At 39.8% G+C, this 14,963-nt stretch overlaps 1 protein-coding gene across 3 annotated transcripts in view; it reads left to right on the top strand.

The window, feature by feature from the left end:
- The first annotated feature begins 204 nt into the window (after positions 1-204).
- LOC132398060 (uncharacterized) overlaps positions 205-14,963 on the top strand; it is a 35,494-nt gene continuing 20,735 nt past the window's right edge. For all 3 annotated transcript variants that reach the window (XM_059976991.1, XM_059976989.1, XM_059976990.1), the window contains exons 1-5: positions 205-284; positions 4,232-4,582; positions 7,818-7,874; positions 12,100-12,150; positions 13,211-13,261. In XM_059976991.1, the coding sequence (XP_059832974.1) occupies positions 233-284; positions 4,232-4,582; positions 7,818-7,874; positions 12,100-12,150; positions 13,211-13,261 (562 nt within the window). In that variant the 5' untranslated portion in view covers positions 205-232. The remainder of the gene's footprint in view (positions 285-4,231; positions 4,583-7,817; positions 7,875-12,099; positions 12,151-13,210; positions 13,262-14,963) is intronic.

The following is a 14,963-nucleotide window of genomic DNA, read 5'->3' as shown; positions in this document are numbered from 1 at the left end:
CTTCCTCTGATACTACAAGTGGTCTACTGATAATAATTATTCAGTGACTTTTTCAAGCTGGCCTGGTTAAAATCCCCCAAAATGACAGGGAAGGCATGAGGGTGTGTTGTTCCATGTCGTTTGAACATATTACACAGTTCAGTGATGTAATAGGATTAAATAAGGGAAAAAAAAGGGAAGTACAAGTCTTCAAGAATTCGAGAACAGGCATAATAGAGTTAGTAGTTGCACCATGGAGAAGCGATTATGTTTCCTGTTGGCTCTGCTTTTGTTCTGGGATCTCAGTAAGTATTTCATTTTATCTTGCTTATTTGCCAAAAGGAGTGATGTGTATGTTTGATCATACAATATTTCTTCTAATGAAATATTATTTTTATTCCCACATTTTCAACAATAGCATTCACAATAAACTGTATAACATATCAGCAGTTGCTATACTTAAACTGAAGTTCAGTGTTATCCATGAATCTGTGGAACTCTTTGCCACAGGCAGCTGTGGGGGCCAAGTCTTTATGTATATTTAAGGCAGAGGTTGATAGACTCTTGATTGGTCAGAGCATGAAGAGATACAGGGGGAAAGCAGGAGACTGGGGCTGAGAGTAAATCTGGATTAGCCATGATGAAATGGCAGAGTGGACTCAGTGGGCCAAATGGCCTAATTCTGCTCCTGTATCTTACGGTTGTAACTGTCTAAGACATTGAAATGAAAATAATAGTAACAACTGAAAATATCACTGACTGCTTGTGTGAATAGCTCATCAAGAAATGTGGTCTACTGTGATATTGCCTCCCAGAGGACAGTCAGCATAGCTTTGGGTGGGAAAAGTCATTTTCATAAATTTGCCCGAGTCATTCTGAGAAAGCGTATAAAATTATGAGAGCCATAGAGTGGCTAAACAGTCAGATTCTGATTTTTTTTTCCAGAGCCAAAGTGTTTAAGTGATTTAAAGTGAGAGGGAGAACATTTAAAGGAGTGTGTGAGGGAAGTTCATTTTCAGAATGGTGGATAGTTGGAATACACTGCCGGGAGAGGTGGCTGAAGCAGATATCAGTTTCAGACGCATTCACACAGATACTTAACTGGGGGGGGGGAATAAAGGGACAAGAACCATATGCAGGCAGATAGGATTAATTAGATTGGTATCATTCTCTGTTTAAATATGGTCGGCTGAAACCCCGTTTATGTCTATGATCAGTTGCAGTTGGGAGGCTACAACATCTTGTGTAAGGATGCATTAAAATCTTACTTTCCATTACCAGAGTAAAGGCAGATTTATTGATTTTGACCAAATGGATATGGAAGTTATAGAAATGATGAGAAAAAGGTCAAGGCAAAGAACTGTCCAGAGATTATGATAGTTATTCCAGTGCACATATTTAAGGTAAGTGGAAGGCAAAGGGTAAAGAATTCCTGAAACCATGCCTACAAGTTTTTTTCTTTCAATTTTATTTTCTTCTCTTCTGGTTTGGATTTAACTTGCGTGAGAACAGATTATAAGTATGTTTTTAGCCAAGCACCAGCCAGTCAGTGATCTAAAGAGTTTTGGTTGCAGAAATTGTGACAAATTATGATTTTCTTTCACTTGTATCTAGGTCTCAATGGATATACGGTATTCAAACTAAGAAGATTTCAGGTTTGCTTGAAGCCTGTGTGGTGAATACATTAATAATGACAGTAGAAATCAATTCCTGCCTTTCTCTAAATTTATGTTAGCTATTTGGCCAACTTAGAAAGAAAGATGGGTGGATGGAATTGGCTTGTCATAATGCCCCAGGATCATTTTATCCAATTTATTGAGGATTAATATTAACTATGGCAGATAAGGGCATGTGCATGGCACTGATCAGCCATTTCTAATTGTGGGGTGATGGAAACTAACAAGATTTTAGCTGAGCTGGTCGACAATCAGAGCTGAGCATGTGAAGGAAGAAAATTGGAAGGGGTGTCGCGGTCAGGTTTAACAGCAGACTGGAACTTTTTTCTTTATACTCGGGATGACTCCTGGATTATTAGTAGCAAAGAAGCCTTTATAATCTTTATATCTGAGGGGAGCAATTTAAAAGAGACTTAAGAGGTAACTTCTTTACACAGAGGGTAAAGAGTACCTGGAATGAGTTGCCTGAGGAAGTAGTTGGGGTAGGTAGAATTGTCACATTTAAGAAGCATTTGGATAGGAACATGGAGGGTTATAGACCAAACATGGGTTAGTGGGACTAGCAAGGAGGATGCTGTAGTTGACAGCAAGCAGTTGGACTGAAGGGCTCTATGACTGTGTGATTCTCAGCACTGTGATGCCTTTGTGTTGAGATGATTTGCCAATGTTGTTTAAAGGCAAACTGAAGTAACCAGAGCATAGAAATCTTTGCAGTCCGTGGGGATGAACTGGCAGTAGTGAAGGTGACCTGCAGAATGAGTTCAACACGTAACAAGCCTTTGTGACATGCACCCTTAACGACTGTGACTGCAGCATGTTGCAGCTCACGGGGTCTTGGTTAGTGCAGATTTTGCTGTGCAAATGCCAGATGTCACTTTGCAGGCTAACCGGCCTCATCACCCTGGTTAACTGCAAATTCATTATTCCAAACACAAGTAACAGAGAAAGACAGATTTTCCCAAAGAAAGTGCATGCACTATATTTAAATATTTTCGCAACTCTTCAGGTTTTATTAGACGTGCATGTAAACAACATTCAGTCACATGGTGTTAACTGGCAAGCGACATTTATGACAATGTCGATACCCAATCAAAACTGGTTTAACTATGACAATTGAATGACACCAACGTCACTAGATAACCCATCAACAGTATCCTGGAGGACCAACTGCATAAATGCAGTGACTATATAATTGTGGCAAGGGTTGCCCTCTTAATTTCTCAAATCGATTTCATGTTCTGCAAGGAACAAGATAAGAATATCATGAAAAGGTCTCCACTTGCCTGAATAAATGCAGCTTTGTTCACCATCTTAAACATATATGCCCTCCATCAACAACTGATGCTTTGGTGAGCGACTCTCCTAATAACCTCCAGAAACTCTACTCAGCTTCTTCAACCATATCTCCCAGACCCAGAACTTCAACCTACTGGAAGGACCATAGAGAAGGTCACACCCTCCAAATTGCATGCTATCCTGTTTTGAAAATATATAATTCCTACTTCATCATGGTGCATCTGGGTCTTAAAACTCTCTATCCAACATCTTCATGAGAGATCCTTCATCAAATGGACTGCCACAGTCTGAAAATGTAATGCAGCTCTTTTTCAAAGGTCATCAGGGATATTGAGTCTTCCTAGTAAAACTCAAGAATAAAAGGAGTAACTGTGGGTACTGAATGGTGAGCAAATCACAGAAAAATTCAGCATTTTAGCACGAGTTTTAAGACATACTATTGAACATGGAACACAAATTAAAATTAAGTATTTCTGAATACCAGAAAAAACACTTGTAATTATTCTGCATTTCCGTCTCTGTCAAATCTTGGTGGATGTTCATTCTACACAGAGATTGGTAACACTGAGAAGAAACAAGTGCAAATCATTATGAATATTATGAATTTCAGACTACCCCTTTAGCAGACCTGAAGCCAGTGAAAACTGTATGAAGAATTTATGCCTATTATTTATTTACATATTTTTTTAGAGATACAGCAGAAGAAAAGACCGCCCCCTACCCAGCAACCCACCTACTTAACACTAGCCTAATCACAGGGCAATTTACAATGACCAATTGACCTACTAACCAGTATGTCTTTGTACTGTGGGAGGAAACTGGAGCACCCAGAGGAAACCCATGTGCTCTCGCGGAGAATATACAAACTCTTTGCAGACGGTGCTGGGATTGAACTTCAGAATGCCCTGAGCTGTAATAGTGCTGTGCTAATCGCTACTCTACTTTGACAGTGTTTGTGGCTTTGGTGTGAATCATATTTAAAAGACGTACACAGAACATTTTGCACAAAGTGTTCTACCAAATTATATGGAAATAATAAACCTATCAAAATGTAATTCATTGTTTTTGTACTTTTGCCCTTAAAAAGGGTTGATCTTGTCGGTAACATTGCCAGGTGTCTTTTTCCTTGTCCACTTTACTGGCTTCATTGATTGCTATATGACCATGATTCAGTAGCAGGACGAGCTGTCTCTCTGGCAGGTTGTTCCTCAAAATAAGAGTGCACTGTTAGTGGAGCACAAACTCTATCATTTACTGTTCTCTGGTTATCTGTTTTACAGCTAATTCCCTTACACTGATCGTTCCTGAGAAGGTAGAAGGGCAATTGCGAAGATCAGTCACCATCCCCTGTTCCTATGAACCGTCTCCTCAGTACACTGATGTGGTGGTCACCTGGTACATTAATACATATGACGTTCTCATACATAGAGATGAAAATCATGATTATATTCCACTTTCCATCAATCGGGACAGAATCACTATGAATCACAGTCCTGGAAATGTCTCACTTAAGCTGAACAAATTGGCCTACAACGATCGAGGAACTTACACTTGTGAAGTTGAGTGCCGGCATGTTACGACATTAAAAAGAATACAAAAAAGAAAAAGTGCCAACTTAATAGTGATAAGAGGTAAGTAATATTTTGACTGCTTGTTGTTTTATACATTTTGTTCATAATTAAATATAACAACTGGCAGAATTGTTGAAAGATATTAATTTACCCAATTATGATTTAGCCATTATTTATGTCTAATTTAGTAGAGAAATTATGCACACATTCCACAAAGCATTGAGTGTAATGTGAAGCAATATTACATTGCTTGTATTACCTCACGCAATAACTCCTGAAGTAAAAACATACAGTACTGTGCAAAAGTCTTAAGCGCGCGTGCGCACGTGTATAAACACACACACACACACACACACACACTCACACAGACACACACACACACACACACACACACACACACACACACACTCACACAGACACACACACACACACACACACACACACACACACACACACACTCACACAGACACACACACACACACACACACACACACACACACACACACACACACACACACTCACACAGACACACACACACACACACACACACACACACACACACACACACACACACAGACACACACACACACACACACACACACACACACACACACACCCCACCCTAAGGTACCTAAGACTTTTCCACAATTCTGTGCATATTGGGATTTTGTAATGCTAAACTTGGGCAACTGTTACAGTAGCTTTATAAATATTTGTTTATGGCTTTTAAATCATTTTCATAGGATTAGTTTTCCTTTAAGTGGAGATCTCTAATTATTCTAATAATAGTAACTGCTAGGAGCTGAGTGTGGTTGGCAAGGGATTGTTAATTGTCTGGCACTTTTGTTTTATGAACATTACCTGTCATGCATCAGCCGCATATGTTGTCATCTGTTTCATACACTGTTGTCCTGCTAATGGAATTCAACATGGTACAATCCATAGTGAACTTCCTCGTTTCTAACACTGCAATAGAAGGAAGGTCATTGGTGAAATAATCGATGATGGGTGGACCATGGACACTGCCCTGAAGATCCCTGCTGTGTTGCCCTGGTGCTGAAATGATGGACATCTAACAAGCACAGGCATAGTCCTGTTGATGCCCATTGAGGTTCCTATTACCTTGCCACTTTGATTCTACACTCAGTCAGATGTCAAAGGCAGTCACTCTCATCTCTCCTGTTGAATTAAGCCCCTTGGCCCGCACTTGGATAAGATTGTGATGAAGACTGAAATGAAGCAGTCCAGGCAAAACTCAGACTGCGCATTGCTGATTAGGTTATTGGCTGGTAAGCGACTGTACAGTTGGAGACTCCTTCCGTCACTTTGTTGGTGTTTGATAGTGGGTTAATTAGGTGGTGATTAGCCAGTTTAGATTTGCTTCTGTTCTGTGTGAAGGGGGCATACCTGGACAGATCCCCACATTGCCAGTGTAACTGTGGTGGAGCAGTAAATACTGAAGAGCAGGCATTCAGCATTCCAACTGGGATCACGAGTGAATCTGCAGATGCTGGAAATAAATAAAAACACAAAATGCTGGCAGAACTCAGCAGGCCAGACAGCATCTATGGGAGGAGGTAGTGACAACATTTCGGGCCGAACATTCCAACTGGGATGTTGCCTGGTCCGGAATTTTTACTTTTATTCAGTTCTCTCAGCCATTTTTTGATGTCATGAGGAATGAATTGAATTGGTTGGGGACTGGCTTTTGTTTGTGTGCATCTCAAGAGGAAGTTGAGTGAAATCAACTACTTTGCAAGCAGGCTGAATGGGATTGTGAAAGCTTTTAGTCTTTTACCTAGCATTCATGCGCCTGCTCTCGCCATTGCTAAAAATGGGCATATTTTAGTCCTGTATTGCAGGTTCAATAGAATGGTTATTTTTGCTGAATGCTCATGAACCAAGCTTGGTTCCTTGGCTTGAAGTGATGGTAGACTGAGGGATATACCGGGTTGTGAGCTTACAGCTCGTAGGAGTGTACACTTCTGCTGTTGATGGTCCATACTACCTCATGGATGCATGATAAATCTACTTTGAGCTTTTGATCTATGTCAATCTGTCTTATTGGACATGTTTTAATACCAGACAGAAGTGTAGAAAAGAATTATTCTCTGCAATGACTACACGATGGTCACTTCTACCAACTGTAGCATGGACGATGCCCCTGTCACAGGCAGACTGGTTAGAACAATGGCATAGAGATTTCTCCCTCATGTTGGTTCATTCATTACCTGCGGCAGACCCTGTATGGCAGTTGTGTCCTTTAGGGCTTAACCAACTCAGTCTCTGTTGTTGCCACTAAGGTAGCCCCTATCTTAGACATGGATCCTGAAGATTCCCACAACTTTCCATTGTTGTTCAATGTGGAGAAACACTGATTTATAATCTGGGGAAGATGGTGAGTCATATTCAGGAGGACATTTCTTTCCCTATTTTGACCGATGCTCTGGGATTTTATGCGTTCTAGCGTTGAGGATGAGGACTCCAGAGGCTGTTTCCATTCACCTGTATTTCACAGTGTTACAACTTGTGCTTTGTCTTTCTTGCTGTTGAGAGATAGAACACAGAATACACCTAGAACATAAAACAACACAGCAGAGGAAAAGGCCCATTAACCCACAATGTAGTGCCAAACTGGATAGGCTAAGATGCCTGATTAGACTAATTCAGCATGATCCACATCCCTCCACCTGCTGCATATTCATGTACCTATCATACCTCCAGTACCACTCCTGGTAGCAAGTTTCAGGCATCTGCGTTTGCTGTGCAGAAGCTCGACCTGCACATCTTCTTTCAACTTCACCCTCCTACATTATTTACATACCAACCAGTGTTAGACATTTCAACCTTGGGGGGAAAATATAGCAGCTCTCTACACTGTCTCTCACCATTTTATAAATCCCTAATGGGTCTCCTCAGCCTGTACTGCTCCAGAGAAAACAACCCAAGTTTGTCCAACTCTTATGACATGTAACCTATGTAACCCCTAATCCAGGCAATGCCCTGTTAAACCTCTTCCAGACCCTCTCTAAAGCCTCCACATATTTCCTCTAATGGGGTGATCAGAATTGAATGCAATACACCCTAACCAAAGTTTTATAAAGCTGCAACATACTTTCCTGACTTATGAATTCAATGCATCAATGAATATACTTATTTTACTAACTGTGAACTGCACACTGGTACTGATATAATGTGTTAATATACATACTGTCCCACTGAATGCGTTGTTTACTTATACCTTGACTCATTAGTTAAAACACTGACATTAAAATTTTACCCATTATCTCCGTAGGTGATCCCTCTACCACATCTCCGGTTACTCTGTCTTCTTTGGCTCCCTCTCCCAGTGGTAAGATGATTATTCTGTTTTGATGGATCCATGTAGCATGGTTATTCTTCTCTTTAAATACGTTTTACTTGTGATATCTTTGTTGAAAAATACAAAATTATGTGCACCACTGTCAATCTTAGTCCTTCAGTAATCCCAGAGCAAAGCAGATTCCATTGTGTCTTTAAATGACTCCGTAACTACATGATAATATAATATTAGAGCAGAATATAAACTGCACTGTCTGTATTTGCTTTCAAAAGAAATATTTCCATGCAGAGAAGTGTTAGCACGGAACTATTTTCTTTGAAAGTGAATTCAGGGAGTGACAACTCCAGTACCTATGGATTCTAATTTTGTTATAGAATGTAGCTTGCACATTGCATGAGATATTACTAAATTTTGTAAGCAGTAGATGGTCTTTGCATTTGAAGAGACATTTTCTATGCCATAGCAATAACAGCTAGGTATCAGAACTATTTTGCTGACTGCAAATATTTTTTGCTGTACAGATATTGTGAAAGTCTATGAAAATGCCAATATGTTTTTCATTCATTGTGGCTTAACTACAAACTGTACTTAACATTGCCACATTATTTTTGCACATGCAGGCTGTACCTAAAACAAAGAAACGAATGTAAATCAGGTTGATTTACTCAACTGGTTTTTAAAACTTCAACATTGTCTTAGAAAACAAATGTTCTGCTTGTTATATGGTGAAAGTAGAAAACATTCATAGCAAGAAACCCGAACAATCAAGGCAATAACCAGCACCTGAAAAAGTGAAACCCATTTCAAAAGTGAAGTGACTAGCTATTTCAGAATCAGAATCAGGTTTATTATCACCGGTGTATGATGTGAAATTTGTTAACTTAGCAGCAGCAGTTCAATGCGATACATAATCTAGCAGAGAGAGAAAAGAAATAATAAATAAAATAAAACATGATAATAAATAAACAAGTAAATCAATTGCATATAATGAATAGATTTTTAAAAAAGTGCAAAAACAGAAATACTGTATATTAAAAAAAATGAGGTAGTGTCAAAGCTTCAAGGTCCATTTAGGAATTGATGGCAGAGGGGAAGAAGCTGTTTCTGAATCACTGAGTGTGTGTCTTCAGGCTTCTGTTCCTCCTTCCTGATGGTAACAGTGAGAAAAGGGCATGCCCTGGGTGCTGGAGGCCCTTCATAATGGATACTGCCTTTCTGAGACACCCCTCCTTGAAGAAGTCATGGGTACTTTGTAGACTGGTGGCTAAGATGGAGCTGACTAGATGTACACCCTTCTGCAGCTTCTTTTGGTCCTGTGCAGTAGCCCTTCCATACCAGACAGTGATGCAGCCTATCAGAATGCTCTCCACGGTACAACTGTAGAAGTTTTTGAGTGTATTTGTTGACATGACGAATCTCTTCAAACTCCTAATAAAGTATAGCCGCTGTCTTGCCTTCTATATGACTACATCAATATGTTGGGACCAGGTTAGATCCTCAGAGATCTTGTCACTGAGGAACTTGAAGCTGCTCACTGTGGTGAACTACATATACCTGTCTGGACACGCCCCTCTGCTGACTGCTCCTGTGGCTCCACCCACAGACCCCTGTATAAAGGCGATTGGAGGCACTGCTCCTCCCTCAGTCTCCAGGATGTTGTGTGGTGGTCTCTTGCTGCTAATCGTGGTCTCTTGTAGATAATAAAAGCCTAATGTTCGCCTCCCATCTCCGAGAGTTATTGATGGTGCATCACTCACTCTCTCCACTTCTGATCCTCTATGAGGATTGGTATGTGTTCCTTCAATGACAATTAATAAGTAGACTATAATGACTGGCTTTCATTTATCTGATATTTTTCAGTCAAAAGTCAATAACTGGCCAAATAAACATTTGGTGATTATTTAATAGGTGGCCCACTAAATGTATTAAGATTAGGAGTGAAATGTAAAGCCTGCTATAAAGTAACCACAAAGCAGCTAAACTGGTTATCATGTTGTTTTTGCAATGATACAGGATATTTATCTCAAGCAGCACAACCACCAGTCAAAACACTTCAACACCAAACAAACTTTTTTGGAATAAACTGCTGCACCTCTCCAAGGCTTCTTAAACAGCACACATCAAGACCACAATTTCTATTCACCCAATGAACAGAGGCAGCAACTGCATCAAATCACCCCTCTCTAAACTGCATACTATCTTTATTTGGAAATACGTGACCTTGCATTCATCGTTTTTACATTTTTGCTCTTAAAATGGTCTAGACTCATTTGTGACACTTCCAGATGTGTTTCTCCTTGTCCATTCTACTGGCTTCATTGATTGCTATATATTTGGGGTTTTAAATCAGGATGGGCACTCAGCTTGGTACAAGTATGCCTTTGGCAAGTTATTCTCCAGGAAATGAAAGGGGGGACTACTTTCTAAATGAAGAGAAAATACAAAAAACTGAGATGCAAAGGGACTTGGGAGTCCTGGTGCAGGATTCTCTAAAGGTTCATTGCTGGTTGAGTCTGTGGTGAGGAAGGCAAATGCAATGTTAGCATTCATTTCAAGAGGACTAAACTAGAATATAAAGGCAAAGATGTAATGTTGAGACTTTATAAAGCACTGCTGAGACCCCACGGAGTACTGTGAGCAGGTTTGGGCCCCTTATCTTGGAAAGGATGTGCTGGAAATGAGGAGAGTTCAAAGGAAGCTCATGAAAATGATAAAAAGAGAAAATCTGCAGATGCTGGAAATCCGAGTAACACACACAAAATGCTGGAGGAACTCAGCAGGGCAGGCAGCAGCTATGGAACGTTGACTGTACTTTTTTCCATAGATGCTGCCTGGCCTGCTGAGTTCCTAAGCATTTTTGTGTGTGTTTCACGAAAATGATTCCAGGATTGAATGGCTTGTCATATGAAGAAAATTTGAAGGCTCAGGGCCTGTATTCACTGAAATTCAGAAGAATATATTGTTTCAACGTCTTACATTTTCAAATGATAGATTCACAGTGATTGCCAAATGGGTCATAAAAATAACTGAACTTAGAGGGAGACAATTGTTTGAGAAGTATTTATTGAAGAAGGAAAACTGTGTTAATATTACATGTCCTTGACTTTTCATTATCATTGCAAGTTGACATTTTTGAAGCTAATTAGGGCCATGTGAGATGAGACTATTTGGGGGAGAGCAGGAGTCAGCATGCTGGAGGGATGAGCAATAGTGGCAAGAAAGGAATAACCAAAAGAGATCTGATAGCTGGAGAATGAGAGTTATTAATGGACAAATGCTAATTATGCAAAACAAAGTAACATTTAAAATTGGTTTGTTTACTTCAGCGTTAAGTCCTAATAAACTTTCTCTGAATGAAGTGCTGTTGGCTTTGAACAAAATACTCAATTGCCCAGATCATTCCAACAATGTCAGCTTCTCCAACAGTGCAGCTCTGATTTTTATGATTCAATGTTAATAAGTACATTGATAAAACAAAAGCAAACTAAACTGATTTATTATGATTGAGGTCTTTTTGAATCAATTGATACATTGATTAATTATTAGTTTTTCACATATGAAGATAAAACCATCTATTATTTCACCCATCATCTTCCTATCTTTCCCCTCTGACAATTCTCCTGCTGGTCCGTCTCATGAGGTTATTCTCATCAGTGGTGAGATTATGCATTAAAATGGGTCCATGTAATATGATCTACTCCTCTGTAAACTCATTTTAACATGTGATTTATATGTTAGGAAATTAGGAGCTACTTGCCTGAGGTCAGTTCTAGTTCTTCATCGATGCTATGACGGATCTGTGAGCATAGTGAACACTCCTTGCTAAGACGGTAGAACAATATTTCATCAGGGCATATCTTTAGGGTAAATGAAGGTAAAAGTCTGTGTGGAAATCGTTCCTCTGAAAGAAAATCAAGCGATGAAGGATTCCAAAACCTGTGGCTATCAATAGTTTTATTGGCTTCATTTGTAGATAATTTTCATCTTAGTGTCAAAATGACCTAGAATATAGATAAAGCCATCAGCTCCTTACAAATGATTTGTTGTCATATTACAACCATGTCGAGATGTCAAATTAATATAATTAAATGCGTGAACTTTCAGGGTGTCCAGAAACCAGAAAAAATAAGTATGTTTTGCCTTAATTGTTATCTAACAAAAAGCTGGTACGGGTTCAAAATTAACACCCTAGTTTTCCAACCTCCGGCTGAAACTAAAAGAAGGATAATTCTCCATCTAATATTATTTTCCACAGCACTACCTTCCACAAGATCTCCAACAAGTCTGACCTCTAATCCCATCAGTGGTAAGCTTATAGTTTTTATGTTTGTAGCTTCATGCCATGTCACTGTATTTTTTTTACAAATTCTATTCCGGGAAAGTGTCAAATTGCGTGTCATCTGTCAATCTTCCACATCTATGTCATTACTGGTGAAGTATCTCTGAGCACATCAGTTACTATTGTGCTGCTGAATGTGTTCTGGAGACTCATCTAAAGCAGAGATTTCCTTGAATCTTTAAAAAAAAGCAAAAGTGAGAACCATCAATTTGACCAAATATAACACATAGTAACTAAAACCTCCAATCGTTCCTCCATTCCAGAATCCAGCAGTGGAAATAGGTAAAATGTTTGATAGACTTGTATTAATGACCTTGATTCAATGTTTATGAGAAGTGTACAACTGATTACATAGGCTAACCTACATCTATGACCCTGTGATGCCAAATGCCTGCAAATTGCAGCACCACATGTAACCAACGATTATTAATCTGAATTTGGTTAATATTGTCTGCAGCTTTGATGCAATTTAGGGAAGTCTATGAGAGTGTTTATCATTGCTAGGTAATGTTGGGGATGGCGGGTTGGACCTCCGCTAGTTCGCAGGTCACCCCTGGGCGAGGGGTGATAAGCACCTGATAAGCATTCCCTCCCCCCCCCGCCCCCATCCGTGCCATGTGAAGCTCAATCACAAGTCCTGGTTATGTGACCACTGTCACCAGGAAGACAATGTCTAAAGAGTGTTGATAGTGGCTGGGGTCACCCGTCTTGTAAAGTCATTGCCCAGAAGGAGGCAATGGCAAACCACTTCTGTAGAAAATTTAAAAAGAACAAAAGAATATAGGTGAAGCCATCAGATCTTTACAAATGATTTGTTGTCATATTACAACCATGTCGAGATATCAAATTAATATAATTAAATGTGTGAACTTTCAGGGTGTCCAGAAACCAGAAAAAATAAGTATGTTTTGCCCTAATTGTTATCTAGCAAAAAGCTGGTACGGGTTCAAAATTAACACCCTAGTTTTCCATTCTCCGGCTGAAACTAAAAGAAGGATAATTCTCCATCTAATATTATTTTCCACAGCACTACCTTCCACAAGATCTCCAACAAGTCTGACCTCTAATCCCATCAGTGGTAAGCTTATAGTTTTTATGTTTGTAGTTTCATGCCATGTCACTGTATTTTTTTTAACAAATTCTATTCCGGGAAAGTGTCAAATTGCGTGTCATCTGTCCATCTTCCACATCTATGTCATTACTGGTGAAGTATCTCTGAGCACATCAGTTACTATTGTGCTGCTGAATGTGTTCACCATTGGTATCTCACAATGGCAGGAGATAAAGCAATGAAGGTAAATGTTTGGCAATTTTTCTTTCACTCGGTTATTGGTTATATACCTGCTCTTGCCAAGAATATCAGGACAAGTTTCTGCTCCCCTGTTGTAAACTGATTGTGCACCAAATCTGGGAAGTATACGTAAACGCGAGTCCTGGGACTGTCATCATGATAAATGGCAGATCCAATGGATCACGGAGTAAAATGTCCTAAAAATGACAGTTAGTTATTGCACTGTAATATGATTGTCCATACATTGTGTCATGTATGTATGCTGATGTTTATTAAGTAATTTATCAAAGTGAATTTCATGGTTATCTAACAGTGGCCCATACAAAGTGTTAAGATAAGTTTAGTAATGTAATATCAACAAACAGGAGCTGCAGGTTGGGCCCACAATGAGTTTGAAGGACTTTATTAGTTTTCAAGGAATTGATTGACGTGACTTCAGATTTTACTCTGAATAGCTTCATCTGCTGTTTTTCACCGAACCAATGGTCTCAGTGGAATGGATATTCATCGTCTGTGGAAACTACATTTTACAAGGCAGTTATAGGTTTTCTAAAAGACTCATCAAAAGCAGTGATTTCCTTGAATCTTTAAAAAAAGCAGAACTAAGAACCAAATACAATTTAACCAAATATAACACATAGTAACTAAAACCTCCAATCGTTCCTCCATTCCAGAATCCAGCAGTGGAAATCGGTAAAATGTTTGATAGACTTGTATTAATGGCCTTGATTCAATGTTTATGAGAAGTGTACAACTGATTACATAGGCTAACCTACATCTCCATCCCCGTGATGCCAAATGCCTGCAAATTGCAGCACCACATGTAACCAACTATTATTAATCTGAATTTGGTTAATATTGTCTGCAGCTTTGATGCAATTTAGGGAAGTCTATGAGAGTGTTTATCATTGCTAGGTAATGTTGGGGACGGCGGGTTGGACCTCCACTAGTTCGCAGGTCACCCCTGGGTGAGGGGTGATAAGCACCTGATAAGCATTCCCTCCCCCCCCCGCTCCCATCCGTGCCATGTGAAGCTCAATCACAAGTCCTGGTTATGTGACCACTGTCACCAGGCAGACAATGTCTAAAGAGTGTTGATAGTGGCTGGGGTCACCCGTCTTGTAAAGACATTGCCCAGAAGGAGGCAATGGCAAACCACTTCTGTAGAAAATTTAAAAAGAACACTCATTGTCTTACACGTTGTACGTTGTTGACTTCAGGAGGGCATGGAGTGACCACTCCCCGCTGAACATTGACGGCTCCTCGGTAGAGATCGTTAAGAGCACCAAATTTCTTGGTGTTCACCTGGTGGAGAATCTCACCTGGTCCCTCAACACCAGCTCCATGGCAAAGAAAGCCCAGCAGCGTCTCTACTTTCTGCGAAGGCTGAGGAAAGTCCATCTCCCACCCCACCCCCCCATCCTCATCACATTCTCCAGGGGTTGTATCAAGAGCATCCTGAACAGCTGCATCACTGCCTGGTTCGGAA

The sequence above is a fragment of the Hypanus sabinus genome, chromosome 8 (assembly GCF_030144855.1).
Source record: "Hypanus sabinus isolate sHypSab1 chromosome 8, sHypSab1.hap1, whole genome shotgun sequence".
Classification (NCBI taxonomy): Eukaryota; Metazoa; Chordata; class Chondrichthyes; order Myliobatiformes; family Dasyatidae; genus Hypanus; species Hypanus sabinus.
Note: the sequence above shows the minus strand (reverse complement) of the source record. Positions and strands in the feature narration are given on the sequence as shown.